We start from the raw sequence: 15,427 nt of genomic DNA, 5'->3' as shown, positions 1-15,427 counted from the left end.
TGAATTAATACAAATAACATATAACTTAAAAAAATATCCATTCAATATCATACCGCTAATAACAGCAAATTCTGAAATATATAATGGGGGGTTTGAAATAAAATATACCTCTAATATTTATTTACAACTAATATTTGTGCCAATAAGACAAAATGAAATATGTACTTTAAAATGCAACAGCTTTGTCAACTGGGAAAAACTAAAACCAAATAACGAAATGCAATGAAACCAATGGATTCTTTGCATTTACCTCCTTTACAAGTTGACAGTTATACATTATATACTACAAAATGTTGTTTTGTAAATGGCTTTTAGTCACAGACAAACATAGCTAAAATTAAATCTCCATTATAGTAGCTGGCTCTCTAGAAAAACAAACAAGTAATCCAACAAAAAGAAACAGACCTGTATGCTGTACGCTTTGACTTGCTTGCAGTTGGGTTGTGCCACCATTTGAAGGTGTGCCTGGTGCTGTAGACGGCACCTGACTTTGCATGAAATTTTGATTTGGTTGCCCTGCAGTAAAGCCAGTTGGAAGACGTTTGGGCATTCCTGGACAGAAAAAAAAAGTTTATTTGAATATTTCTATTAATATTAACCAATATATTCTAATACTAAGAGAAGAAAAAGAATAAAAAGGCATCTGGAAGGTAAGCTATGAAAAACAGTATCTCTCCAAACAAAAGTGGAACAATAATTGCTTTTAGTATTGAAAGAGAAAGTAGATAGCAGGCTGAACATAGTAAGATATATGAGAATTATCACAATCCCATTACAAAATATAATGCATATTTATATATTATATGTAAGGAAGGGAGTATTGTGTCTTACATATAATATATGTAAAAAGATATGGGATTTTGACCCCTGGAAAATTATAAAAAGTGGCCAATGATCTGGTCGGAATGAAAATCAGATTTCTATGGTACTTAAGTTTCATTGGAGCTTCTCTGAGAAGAGAAGAGAAGCCAAAGCCTAGAAAAATGAAAATCTCAGACAGAAAAGAATTCCAGGAAGATATTAGAAAAGGCAATATGTAGTACAGTGTTCCCTCGATTTTCGCGGGTTCGAACTTTGCGAATAGCCTATACCACGGTTTTTCAAAAAATATTAATTAAAAAAAACTTCGCAGTTTTTTTCTATACCACGTTTTTTCCCACCCAATGGCGTCATACATCATCGCCAAACTAAGAATTTTTGCAAATAAATAACAAAAAGAATAATTATTGTTAATAAATAATTATGTTTATAAATATCAGGATCACTAAGTGTCTTATTCAATGGTGAATACCAGTAATAATGGTGAGTAAATTGTTGTCAAGAGAATGGGAAATGGTAATTTAGGGGTTTAAAGTGTTAAGGGATGGCTTGTGATACTGTACATAGCCAAAAATGGTGTATTTACTTCTGCATCTCTACTTTGCGGAAATTCGACTTTCGTGGGTGGTCTCAGAACGCATCCCCGTGAAAATCGAGGGAACACTGTATTATACCACATGTGTAAAGAGGCTGAAGATGAAATCAGATGATGGAAAATAAAGAAATTCTTCTAAAACAGTGATTTTCAACCTTTTTTGAACCGCGGCACATTTTTTACATTTACAAAACCCTGGGGCACATTGAGCGGGGCGGGGGGCTAAAAAAAGTTTAGACAAAAAAATTCTCTCTCTCTCTCTTCCTCCCTTTCACTCTATTTCTCTCTCCCTCCTTCTCTCCCTTCCTCTTTCTTTCTCTATCTCCATCCCTCTTTCTTTCTTTCTTTCTCTTCCTTCCTTCCTCTCTTTTTTGCTCTCTTTCTCTCTCCCTCCCTCCCTCTATGTCTTTCTCTCTCTCTCCTTCCCTCCCTCTCTTTCTCTCTCTCTCTTGCTTTCTTTCTCTCTCTTTCTCTCTTTCTTTCTTACTCCTGTTCTTTTTCTCTCTCTTGCTTTCTTTCTCTCTCTCTTGTTCTCTTTCTCTCTCTTGCTTTCTTTCTCTCTCTCTCTCGCTTTCTTTCTCTCTCTCTCTCTCGCTTTCTTTCTCTCTCTGAGCTTCGCGGCACACCTGACCATGTCTCACGGCACACTAGTGTGCCGCGGCACACTGGTTGAAAAACACTGTTCTAAAAGATCTCTGAACACAGAAGGGGATTCAAATCTCAAATGTAGAAGATATTGCCTACTTACAACAACTTCTAATACTAGAAGATAATTAAACCAGCACACTGGTTGGAAGATGACAAGAACTGATGAAACAATCAAGTCTAATGAAATTATGTCAACAAAGCACACAGTGCTCAACAGATTGAAGGAGTTCAAACGACATTCCAATTCTAAAAAAATGAAGGAGACTTAACAGTGTCTAAATCATCATATAAAATTCCAAATTTCACATGTCAGCAAAATGCCTAAAATCATCCAAAACAGACCAGAGCCTTAAATGGAAGAGAAGATGACAGACGTTCAAGCTGGCTTAAAAAACAACAACAACAACAACAACAAGGAACATCTGATGTTATTACTAATGCACTGGATAACTGAAAAAGCAAAATAATATATATACACTGCTCAAAAAAATAAAGGGAACACTTAAGCAACAGAATATAATGCTAAGTAAATCAAACTTCTGTGAAATCAAACTGTCCACTTAGGAAGCAACACTGATTGACAATCATTTTCACATGCTGTTGTGCACATTCAACTTTGTACAGAACAAAGTATTCAATGAGAATATTTCATTCATTCAGAGCTAGGATGTGTTATTCATTCATTCATTCATTCATTCATTCATTCATTCATTCATTCATTCAACTTCTATGCCGTCCAATCCCTTTATTTTTTTAAGCAGTATATATAAAAGAAGTCAGTATATGCTCCATTAATTATAGAAAAGCTTCTGTGTCAATTAGGTCAAGCTGTAGAATATACATAACAGATGGCTATGAAGAAAATCTATCTACGTGGCCAGTAAAAGTTGCCATCAACTTGGCGGCATACAATCAAGAAGTAGTTAAGGAAGACTAGGTTTTTTTCTCCAAAATAAAAAAAAGACCCACATTCATCAAACAGATGCTTTTTTCTCTTCAAAAATAAAGGGCTCTAAAAATGTGTATAAAATCCATTGTGAAATGCAAATGAGACACAAATTGGATGCATGTATATAGATACTCCATTAATTACAAAACAGATTGTTTTATAGGATGTTAATTTTAATAAGTGTTCGATTCAATTAATATTAATTTATATGATTAATATCATTTTTGTCCTAGTCCTGCATCTTTTTTGGCACGTCTTCTGATTAGTATGCATGTATACAGACATACAGATACACATACACAGAGAGAGCCGTGCAAAAGTTTTAGGCAAAGATGCTGTAAATTAAGAATGCTTTCAGAAATAGAAGTATTATACCTTTTTTTTCAATTAACAAAATGGAACATAAATGAACAGAAGTGAAATCCAAATCACTCTAACTTAAAAACAGTAACAATTCTTCTAGGTACACTTGCACAATTTTTGAAGGAATCTAGCAAGGTTCCTTCACGGTTGTTCCAAGCATCTTGGAGAACAAACCACAGATCTTCTGTGGATGTAGGCTGCCTCAAATCCTTCTGTTGCTTCTTGTAATGCCAAATAGACTAAATGTTGAGTTCAGGGCTCTGCGAAGGCCAAACTATCACTTCTAGGACTTACTTGTTCTTCTTTACACTGAAGATAGTTCTTAATGACATTGGCTGTATGTTTGGGCTACTGACTTGCTGCAGAATAAATTTGGAGCCAATCATACTCCTTTCTGACGATATGGCACGATGGGTAAGTATCTGCCTGTATTTCTCAGCATTGAGGACACCGTTGATCCTGACAAAATCTCCAACTCTGTTTGTTTCAGTTACTGAATATGTTGCAACCTACATATGAAATTGATGATCATTAGCACCTGCTTGGTTTAATTAGCTAATAGTATACCTGCCTCTAATCCTACAAAATCCCTGACTTTGTGCAAGTGTAAGAATTGATGCTGTTTTGAAGGCAAAAAGTGGTTACACCAAATAACAATTTTATTTGGATTTTTTTAATGTTCATTTATGTTCCATTTTGTTAATTGACAAACTATTAACATTTCTGTTTCTGAAAGAATTCTTAATTTTTGCACAACTTTCTTACACTGGACAGGTGGGATTGGATTATATATATATCTTGTTTTCCTCTAACACACATGCACATTAGATAAGAGAAAAATGTCCAGGACTGCTTTCACCTAGAGTTGGCAAACTTAAATACAGAGGTACCTCGTGATACGAACCCCTCGCCATACGAACAATCCGAGATACGAACCCGGGGTTTGGAAATTTTTTGCCTCTTCTTCCGAACTTTTTCCGTCTTATGAACCCAGAAGTTCAGCAAAAGTTCGGGTTCAGGTGGCTGCCGAGAAGCTCCGCCGCCCGGCTGTCGCTTTTTGAAACAGCCAGGGGGCTTCTTGGCATCCTCCCAAACCCGAACGCCAAACCCGAACTTTTGCCGAACTTCCGGGTTTGGCATTGGGAGAACGCTGAGAAGCGCCCGGCTGTTTCAAAAGGTGACAGCCGGGCGCCGGTGTTTTTTTGCGTTTTTTCCCCCTTCTACGCATTAATTCATTTTATATTGTTTCCTATGGGAAACAATGTTTCATCTTACGAACTTTTCGCCTTACGAACCTCCTCCAGGAACCAATTAAGTTTGTAAGACGAGGTATTAGTGTAGTTGGTAAGGCATGGAAATTAGATATTAAATAATATCCAGGGGATGTTTACAGAATTTACTATATATGCCCTCATGCAGGGCCGCCGATAGACCGGTACTACTGGGAGTGGCGTCACGGGCCCGGGGAAATTGAATAATGGGGGGGGGGGGCGCTTCTCCTGCTGAGCCCAGTCCTCTCTCGGTGGCTTTCGGCTCCTCCCGCCGAGGAGCTGCAAGGCTGGCCTTGGAGCCCCGCGCGGCCAGCGTTCCCTCGTGCCCGGCGGGCTCCCCTTTCCTAAACCCCCGCCAGCCCCCTCCTTCCCTTCCCGCCCTGCCCTCCTTCCCCGAGGCGTCCCTTGCCCATCATCCCCTGCCGGGCAATGGGGCAGTGGGACTGCTAGATGGGCAGCTCTTCCGGCGAGGGTGGCCAAGGCGCGCCCTTCTCAGCTCTCGGCCTCCGCCCGCGCAGAAAGCATCCTTCCTCGCACCCAGTGCCGGCCATGGGGGCTTCCGCCGCCGCCTTCCGCAAGGCCCCCCGAGGAGCCGCATGGGTCTCCAGCCTTCTCCTGGTGAGTCACCGCGGCAAGGATGCGGGCGAGGGAGAAAGGGAAAAACCCGGTGCCTCGGGCGCTTCCCTCTTGCGGTAGAGGGGTAGGTGGTTTGTGGGGAGCAGGGGAGGGATGGAGCCGGCATAGTCAAAATCACAATTTCTTTCGTTTCTTTTTCTTTCTTTCTCTATTTCTCTCTTGCTCTTTCATTCTTTTTTCTTTAGCTTGCTTTCTTTCTTTCTCTTTCTTTCTCTCCTTCCTTCCCTCTTTCCATTTCTTTCATTCCCCCTCTCTTTTTATTTCTTTCATTCTCTTTCTTTCCTCTTTCTTTCTTTCATTTCTTTTTCTTTCTTTCTCTCTTTCTCTGTTGCTCTTTCATTCTTTTTTTTCTCTTGCTTTCTTTCTTCCTCTTTCTTTCTCTCCTTCCTTCCCTCCTTCCATTTCTTTCATTCCCCCTCTCTCTTTTTATTTCTCTTTCATTCTCTTTCTTTCTTTCTCTTTCTTGCTCTTTTTCTTTCTCTCTTTTACCTTCCCTTCTTCTTTTCTTTCTCCTTCCTACCTTCTTCCCTCCCTCCCTTCCTTCAGTCCTTCCTCCCTTACTCTCCCCTTTCATAAGTTTCCTTCCTTCCTTCCTTCCTCTGTTCCTGTCCCTTCCCCCTTTCTTTCTTTCTTTCTTTCCTTCCCTCCCTCCATTTCTTGCTTTCCTTCTCCTTCCTCCCTTCTTTCCTCCCTCACTCCCTTCTTTCACTCCTTCCTCTCTTACTCTCCCCTTTCACACCTTTCCTTGCTTTCTTTGCACCCTTCCTCTGATCCTGTCCCTTCCCTCTTTCCTTCCTTCCTTCCCACCCTCCGTCCATTCATTCACCCATTCCTCTCTTGATCGCCCCTTTTACCATTCCTTCCTTCCTTCCTTCCTTCCTTCCTTCCTTCCTTCCTTCATAGCTCGCCCTCGCCTTTCTTCCCTTCCTTCCAGATGGGAGTGCCCCCTCAAGACACCCGCCTGACTGCTGGTACCCTGCTTTTTCTCTCCCCTCGTCCTTTCCAGCTCCTCGCCGGTGGCTGTCGGGTGTGGGATCCCCCTCCCCTCTCTCCTCGCTAGAAAGCACATGGTTTTGTCAACAAGAAGGGAGAAGTGCCAAGGAGCCGTAAATAAGCCTCGCTCCACCTGACCGATGCCAGGATCTTTCTTTCCCTTGTCACTCCCGCTTCTTTCTTTCTCCTGGACGAGTCCACACAATCGACTTAACCCAGTTCCTGAAATAGCCTATGGCAGTGCTTCCCAACCTTGACAACTTGAAGATATCTGGACTTCAACTCCCAGAATTCCCCAGCCAGCATTTGCTGGCTGGGGAATTCTGGGAGTTAAAGTCCAGATATCTTCAAGTTGCCAAGGTTGGGAAACACTGGCCTATGGGACCGCTGAAGCGGGAAATGATCCCCGGGGGATGGAGTGGCTTGGCGACTTAAAATAGTTTTAAAATGGCGGGGGGGGGGGCAGACACTTAGGCTGTATGGGGCCCCAAAATTCCTGATGGTGGCCCTGCCCTCATGTAATGACTCTAAGTGATTCACAACACTCCATAAAACCATGACACCAGACTAAATATCTGTGCAGCTCAACCACAATTAATGTAATTTTCCTTTGAGGTAAAAATCATTTTAAATTCATCATCTATCAGTTGTGCAGATGCAATACAACTTCCACAGGTATACTTTTGGCATAGAAGTGATAGAAGTAAATTCAGATGAAAGTTACAACATCAGTTTACTATAAAAATAAACAAGCATTTTTCCTAAATAGGACAACTTACCACCAAGACCAGGATGCAAACCCTGTGGACCCTGGTTTTGCTGCTGCATCACCATGAAATTAGATGGTACATTTCCCTGCTGTACCATAGGGTTACGACCAGGAGAATTTACAGACTGTTGGAATCCCTGGGGGATAGTATTAGCTTGGGGGGGCCTTGGTCCCATCTGCTGCTGTGCTTGACTAACTGTTGGTGAAGAGGCAGGAGAACCCTGCTGAAAAGATGAGGGAGAGGATGCAGGAGACTTGTTGGACAGGTGGGGTTGTTGTAGTGGAGTAGGAACCCGTGAGGGTCCTCCCTGAAGATTCTTCATTTGAGGAGCAGTAAATTGGGCGGAGTTGTTCATCTGAGAAAAGTTTGTATGTGCTTGAGAAGCTTGCTGGCTTCCAAAGGGATATGGTGGTGGAGGGTGAGAGGGTGTTTGTACTGTTGCTAATGAGGGCCTGGTTTGGATTTGCTGTTGCATTTGCCCAGGCAAAGGGGTCTTTTTCCAAGCCTGGTTAACTGTCAATGCTCCCATTGTTCCTTGGGATGGAGGAAGTTGAGATGTTCCAGAAGGTACCTGGTTCCAACCAGGGGGAGGAACTGGAACTTGAGCTAGGGTTGTAAATGAAGGTCGAATGCCTTGTTGTTGTTGTTGTTGTTGTTGTTGTTGTTGCTGCTGCTGCTGTTGTTGTTGTTGAGGAGGGCGTGGATGTAGTTGTTGCTGTGGCTGAATCTGCTGCTGAGCTTGCATCTGCTGAAAGTTACCTGGATTTATTTGCCTATTAACAGGAATTGATTGTACAGAATGGAGCTGAGGCACCATGGATCCAGATGGATGGTTCTGCTGTTGGATAGTAAGGCTTGATAAAAGTGGATCAGCTGTATCTATGGAAAGAAAAATGTGTTGGTAATTAGTTCCATAAAAGTAGCAACAGAATAAATGTATATTTCAACTATTACTCAGAGGAACAAGCATATTCCATCTTCTTTTATATAAATTGCCTTTGAATTGCATTATTCGGTAAATGTTTCACTCAAATTTTAGGGGATCAGAGGTTAGCAATAATATAAAATGTATACAAATATTTGAAAATTCAAAAGCAGATGCTCCCTCTACTCATAAAAGTAGACAGCAGCTTTGGGAAATATCTTCCTCAATCTGGTTTCTTCCAAACTGTTGGGACTCATAATTTCCAGATGTGTTATTTAAAGATGGCAGCAGATGTACAACACTGCATTTGGGAAGAACATAAAAACAGCCCTGCTTAAACCAAGACCAATTTTAGTCCAAATTTTGTTTCTCTCAATAGCCAATTAGATACTCTGGGGTGTTCCCAAATAGCAGGGAAAGACATATGTCTTTTACTTTTACCCCATCTGCAACTAATAGTTGAAGATACAGTGTTCCCTCAATTTTTGCGGGGGATGCGTTCCAAGACCGCCCGCGAAAGTTGAATTTCCGCGAAGTAGAGATGCGGAAGTAAATACACTATTTTTGGCTATGAACAGTATCACAAGCCTTCCCTTAACACTTTAAACCCCTGAATTGCAATTTCCCATTCCCTTAGCAACCATTTAGATTATTACTCACCATGTTTATTTATTAAAGTTTCTTTAAAAAAATATTTATTAAAGGCAGATGAAAGTTTGGCAATGACATATGACGTCATTGGGCGGGAAAACCCGTGGTATAGGGAAAAAACCCGCAAAGTATTTTTTAATTAATATTTTTGAAAAACCGTGGTATAGACGTTCCGCAAAGTTCGAACCCGCGAAAATCGAGGGAACACTACATCACTTTCAACACATCTAAAAATTAATGGTCTTCCTAGACATACCTTCTATTAATCTATCCTAAGAATGTTGCATGTAGAAATCTTTCTTCTCTCCATTCCAATCAATTCATTCTATAACCTCTGATCAATGTTTCGACATGGGAAGAAAGGTTTATTTTCTCCATTCATACATGATTTTACATCTTGATCACATCCCTCCTCAATCGCTCTTTTCCAAGCTAAGAATCTCTGATGTTCTACCCTTCTTTTTTTCCCCCAGGGAATGTTTGTGAGTCTTCTTATCACTGAGTCTGCCAGTTCTGTACTTTTTCTAACTTAGTGGAAGACCAGTTTAGAGTGCAACCTGGTTTCAGAATGGAATTTTGCTCAGGAAATGAGCTTTTCTTCCACCCATCCTACTAAAATGTCAACCATGGCATTTCTGAGTATCAAGTAGTAGCCTGAATATCGTGAGGTTGTTGTAATAGGATAACACAACTGGGAGGAAAAATTGGAGCTCTACTACTCAAGCAAAATTGCTTCTTGGTTGTTGCAAAACAGTTCTAAATTAACACAAAGAGGAAAGTGATTAAACATACGTTTCTTTCCCCCATGGAGATATTCACCAATATGGAAGAACAGTGGCATTTAGAATTTGCAGGGGTTAATTAATTACCTGACTGAGCTGCTAGATGAGGTGTTCTGGATTGCAGTTCTGTGCCAGCTGCATTTGCCATCACAGAGGATGCCACAGTGCCAGTCTGTTGCATCATCACAGATGCAGGATTATTTATTCGAATTAAACCTAGAAATGTGAGCATAATTTTTAAATTGTTTGTCACATTAAAATATCAAATTATAAACATCTTAAAACTCAGCACTTAAATGTTTAGTTACCGAAGCGTAGTTTAGAGTAATTTTATTGGATGTAAATATGGGTGTCCAACCTCGCTTGGACCACACAAGTGAAGAGGAATTGATTTGGGCCACATATAAAATATATAATATAGTTAACATATATAAATCACACCATGGTAAAGTTAATCTTGTATTACTGGCTGCCCAAGACCACATGCAGTCCGTGGGTTGGGCATGTCTCATCTAAGTAAACAAAATTAGAAAAAGCACACCCAAGCAGTTCCACAATTATATGTATTTGTTAGACCATACACCCAAAAATACTGTATCTCGCTAACATAAATACCACGTACCACCATTAATGTATGATGTTCCTATTTTTAGTATATTTTAACTTAACTGCTGAATGTCAACAAAGAAAGAAAAAGCTCATATTACATCTCTTTCATTCACAATGTAGTAAGTGGGTTTTCACCAGCAATAATACTGCATATATCTTCACCTATGTGAATATTCTTCATTACAAACAGAATTACAAAATACATTATTAACAACATATGTGCTTCTGTTCGTAAAACACCAGTGATCCATGTAATTAGGAAATTACAGGATTTAAACAGTTCAAAGAATCTCTCTTTCTCTCTCTCTTATATTTTTTTTATGAAGGGATCTTTTCCTGTATTTCTTTTACAGAAGCTAAAATCCAGATTTTTATTCCTTTTATGTTTTTTTTTCTATAGTCAATCAATATTGTTCCTGCATGAAATAAACTTGCATCAGTTTATTTATATCCAATGTTTACTTCACAATTCACATCCATATCTGACTTATTCAAATCCATGTGACTGTGCTTCCAATTTGTATTTGAAAGGAAATATCAAGCAGAAATAGTCTGGAGTTGTAAAATAAGCTATGGTATTTGAAAATTTCCTGGATTATCTAAATTTTAAAAACTGAACTTGCCTTGACTTCCTGGCATGGGAAATCCTGTCTCCATCCGTACTATGTTGCCTTGTCCAACAGGCCCATTAATCCTTAAATCTTGACTCTTGTTTTGAGTTAATGATAAATTGATGGCACCTTCACCTAGGAGCAATAGACAGAAAATATAAATTTTCATGTTGCAGGAAGTTAAAAAAATAAGCTTTTTTTAGAAGTACAAAGCTTTTATAGGTTAAAAGAATATGAACTTGAAACAAGTAGCTTGGCTTCTTGCAACTCAAACCCACCACCACCACCATCAAAAAAACCATTGGAGAAATATACTTTGGGTCTGAAATTCAATTGTTCAAATTCATTTCAATGTGTGGATATTCTGCTGCATAGGCAAACTGTCTAGAGATGCCTGTCCATTCAACTAATTGAAGAGAAAACATCATTTTTCCTTTCTTTCAGTAATGAATGGGTCTGCCCAATAATTCATGTATCACTCAAGCAGAGCAAATTGTATACAAATTTCATCTTATTAACAATGGCATTGTGCAAAAAACTATATATAAGATCTATGCATCATGAGCACTGATACTCATCACTTCTAAAAACTGCTAAACGTTTATTCTCAGAGTTAATCAAATGATGATTGAGGTGGGAAAGAATATGTAATAGAAAACATGGTTATTACAGCATTACATTTGCTATTCCTGTTCTCAGGAATAGGTGATTTCTCTCAAAAATGACCTATAAATACCCTGTCTTGTTTCATAGCTACCATTGATATTAATTATGTTAACAAAGATTGGAGGATGAACTTGGAAAGTGTAGCTCATCCCAAAAGATTATTTACTCCTACCATTTTAATCAAATTATTAAAAAGCTAATCAAAATGCATTAGAAATAAAATTAGCTGCATTACTTTACATGGTTCAAACCAGTAGTGGTTCTAAAACCCTTTACTACTGGTTCACGCGCAGAAGTGTTCAGGGCAGGTGGGCAGAGCTTCCCATCACCGATGCTATCGGTTGTTAGAACCGGATCGAACCAGGAACCATCCGCCGCTGGTTCAAACCAAGCCACAAAGTAGCTGCAATTAATTACCTTCTATTTGAACAGACAGAATTCCCAAGTCACGAAGTTGTTGGTTGTTATTCTGAGCTAGCATTCGTAGCCTCTCAGCTGCTTCACGAGGAATATTAAAAGTAACACGTACACTGTTCCAGGGCTCCACTTTCTTCAATTTTAACTTTGTAGATTCTTGTTACAGAATAAAAAAAGAAAATAAACTAGAGGATTTGTAATCCAACATACAGTACATGAGATTAGGAATTAGAAAGCTTAATTCACTTTTATTCATTGTTTGTTACCAAAGCAGATTTTTTTTCTAAAAACAATTATTAGGAAGACGTTGAGAAACTGTTAGTAATTCCAGGCTAATTTATAAAAGAAACCATTCAACTAAACATTAAAATTACTGTAGTTAACTCTCAAACTAAGGCAAGTTGTTATCTTCATAAAAACCTACCCACATCACGAGAAAGAAAAAAGTATGTAGAACCAGTCATAATAACTTCTTCTATTTGAAGCACAAAAATTATGGAAGCTTGTCTCCATGATTTGGATTTAATTGGCATAAGATCTTTATCCCAGTATTACCTTTAATTAATCTTAACAGTTTGCATGTGACATATATCACATATATTTACTACACTTAACTTCTAAAAAGATCTGGTATCAACAAAGAAGTAAGTTTATATAAAATTATAATTTCATTTCATAAATGATTTTTGAATGTACCACACAGTGTGTTCTCCAAAACAAGAATTAATAGCTTGAGTTTTCTTTATAAAAATATTTGGAAGCAGAAATATTGACTGGTTAATATGGTTGTTATTCTACTTATGTGCATACTTCAAAATATAATATATATTGTTTGTTTCAAATAAAAATGCAATTAAAAACGAAACAGCTACAAAACCTTATTTCATCTGACAGAGGATGAAATAAGATAAATCAATTAATGAACAATTATGTGTTTTCAGGTCTAAAAAGGGAAATCCTCAAAAATAATTGATGCCTCCCCCAGCAAATAAAATATGTAGTTGCTTATCACAGCAGTAAACACACAGTATATATTTTTTTTAAAATTTAGAATAGTAGCTGCATTACTGATTTTCCCAGTGGTTACAATATAGTATTGTTTTACAAAAAATATTGCAGTGAAGTCTAATTTTCTAAAGCAATTTGAACTCTAAGCATATATATTAAATTTTTACATATAAAAACCCAATATAAAAAATTGAAATTATATTAAAATTCAATAAAAAAAATTGTCTAAAAAAATTTGTAATTATAAAAAATTGAAGTACCCATGCGTAAAAGGCCAGGAACATTGTCCAAAATGACTCCCAATTTCTGTTTGAAGTCATCGTCATCTACATTGCCCTTAAAAGCTACGAAGATTGTAGAATCCTCATAAGGCATATTAGGTTTGATATCATCTTCTTTCTGTACAGAATCAAGATCTACTTTCAATTCTTCCATGACTGAGGAACACAATAAACTGTAACTATGTTTTAAATTGGGTATGTCACCCCAAACCATGGTAATATAATATCCTGCGCTGGAAATTTATCAGGTACTAAGGAGAATCTGTGAAAAAGAAAAAAGAAATATATTATTCAACATATATAGAAATGCATGTTATTTTGATTAATACAATGGTACCTCGGTACTCGAACGCTTCCTTTCTCGTACATTTCGGATAACGAACAAAATTTTCGGCAAAAATTTGCTTCGGTATCTGAACAAAAATTCAGATACCGAACAGCCAGAAAAATTTTTGTTCATTATCCAAAATGTAATCCCGGCAGCTTCAGAGGGCTGAGGAGCTCTCTAAGAGCTCCAAGCTGCAGGAAAGGTGGGGGCTGCTGCAATCTTGGCAGCTTCTGGGGGCTCCTTTCCTCATTACTTCCTCTTATTACCTGTAAGCAGCTTCAAAAACTTTCTCCTTCCCTGTGGCTGCAACAGCGGCGGCTTCCCTTCCAGTAGCAAGAGCGCCGGGAAGTCACGTAATGAAGGGAAGCTGCTGGAGCCATCTCAGCAGTTGCTGCCGCTCCAGAAGCTTCCCTTCATCACGTGACGTTCCCGGAGCTGTTGCTACTGGAAGGGAAGCCGCCGCTGTTGCAGCCACTGGGAAGGAGAAAGTTTTTGAAGCTGCTTACAGGTAATAAAAGGAAGCAATGAGGAAAAGAGCCCCCCAAAGCTGCCGGGATTGCAGCAGCCTCCACCTTTCCTGCAGCTTGGAGTAGCGAATTTATTTATCCCATTGGAAATAAAGATTTAATTGGAAAATAGATTTAATTGGTTCCCAGCGAGTTAACAGGGGCTGGGAACCAATTAAATCCATTTCCATTATTTCCTATGGGATAAATAAATTCGGTACTCGACCAAATCGGTTCTCGACCACACTTCTGGAACGAATTGTGGTCGAGTACCGAGGTACCACTGTATTTCATTTTTACATGTTTAAATATAAGGAATTATTTTATTTATGTTATTTATCTATAGACTGGAATTAAAAAGTTCTCCAAATTTGCTGTTGCTGAATTTGTAAAAGTAGTTGTATGCAAACATTATGTAGCATATAAACTACTGAGTACATATAAAAGGGATCTTGAGAGATGTTTTAAATTTCAGTGCAAAGGAGCTCCTTTGATTGCAAAAAAACCCACCTCTGTAATATTGAAGCCAAATATTTTTATTAATCACAGAGATGAATAAAGAGCCAGGGTGGCGCAGCAGGTAGAGTGATGTACTGCAAGCCACTGAAGCTGACTGTAGATCTGTAGGTCAGCGGTTCAAATCTCATCACCGTCTCAAGGTTGACTTAGCCTTCCATCCTTCCAAGGTGGGTAAAATGAGGACCTGGATTGTGGGGGCAATATGCTGGCTCTGTTAAAAAGTGCTATTGCTAACATGTTGTAAGCTGCCCTGAGTCTAAGGAGAAGGGCGGCATAAAAATCAAATAAACAAACAAACAAATAAATATTCATAATAATACTAAACATGCTAATTAGAAAAAAATAGACTACCTGGATATCTTGCATCAGACGTTTGATGACAACTTAAAGACGTCCATAACATTTGAGCCATTGCAGCTGATTTGCCAGCACATATTATGGGAATCCAATCTTCTTTGTTCTTTACCCGGGGCAAACCTATAAATGTATCCCATTAAAATTATCTTCTCAATTCTGAATCAGTGTAATATCCAATAAAACCATGCACCATTTTTTAAAATATTTCACCATATTTCGTTTCAAATATGAAATTAAAGATATGTTTCTAGAAGGAGCATACATGTCAGTTCCTAAATTATATTTGCATTTTTAAGATTTAATTGATATCCTATATGTAGACAGTTGAATCTCCAAATTCAGAGAAAACTCTCCTAGCAGAGGAAGATATTCCAGGCAAAAATTAAACCAACAAAGATTTCTTGATTAGAAATGAAGACCTGAGACCGGATTGAGCGATGAGTTGCTCTCTGAGCTTGGTAGCTTCCTTGCTCATTTTTTAACTAGGTAACATTATCAGTACACTGTTGAATTTGAATGGTTTCAAACTTCAATCAAATTCTAATGATTCACACTGGATTTCACAAAGTTGACAATATCAGCAACATTCATTATCCCAGTAATTTAGGATAGGATTAAATAATCTATGACTTTTTAGATATTATTTCCAGCATCCATCACAGCTTGCCTTAATACTCAAGGGGACTGGATTGTAATTTAGCAATGTCAGGAAGATAAAGGATC

The 15,427-nt window shown here is 38.4% G+C and overlaps 1 protein-coding gene across 2 annotated transcripts in view; it reads right to left on the bottom strand.

The window, feature by feature from the left end:
• Window positions 1-15,427, bottom strand: part of NCOA6 (nuclear receptor coactivator 6) — a 63,548-nt gene that overhangs the window by 31,866 nt on the left and 16,255 nt on the right. The window contains exons 3-9 of one of the 2 annotated variants that reach the window (XM_070744849.1): window positions 14,699-14,824; window positions 12,974-13,256; window positions 11,706-11,861; window positions 10,635-10,757; window positions 9,490-9,618; window positions 7,054-7,923; window positions 406-552 (exon numbers count right to left, since the gene is read on the bottom strand). In XM_070744849.1, coding sequence (XP_070600950.1) covers window positions 406-552; window positions 7,054-7,923; window positions 9,490-9,618; window positions 10,635-10,757; window positions 11,706-11,861; window positions 12,974-13,208 — 1,660 coding nt within the window. In that variant the 5' untranslated portion in view covers window positions 13,209-13,256; window positions 14,699-14,824. Of the gene's footprint in view, window positions 1-405; window positions 553-7,053; window positions 7,924-9,489; window positions 9,619-10,634; window positions 10,758-11,705; window positions 11,862-12,973; window positions 13,257-14,338; window positions 14,420-14,698; window positions 14,825-15,427 lie in introns of those variants that run through there. The other variant, XM_070744848.1, reaches the window with a different exon arrangement.

This window comes from Erythrolamprus reginae, chromosome 3 (genome assembly GCF_031021105.1).
Source record: "Erythrolamprus reginae isolate rEryReg1 chromosome 3, rEryReg1.hap1, whole genome shotgun sequence".
Lineage (NCBI taxonomy): Eukaryota > Metazoa > Chordata > Lepidosauria > Squamata > Dipsadidae > Erythrolamprus > Erythrolamprus reginae.
Note: the sequence above shows the minus strand (reverse complement) of the source record. Positions and strands in the feature narration are given on the sequence as shown.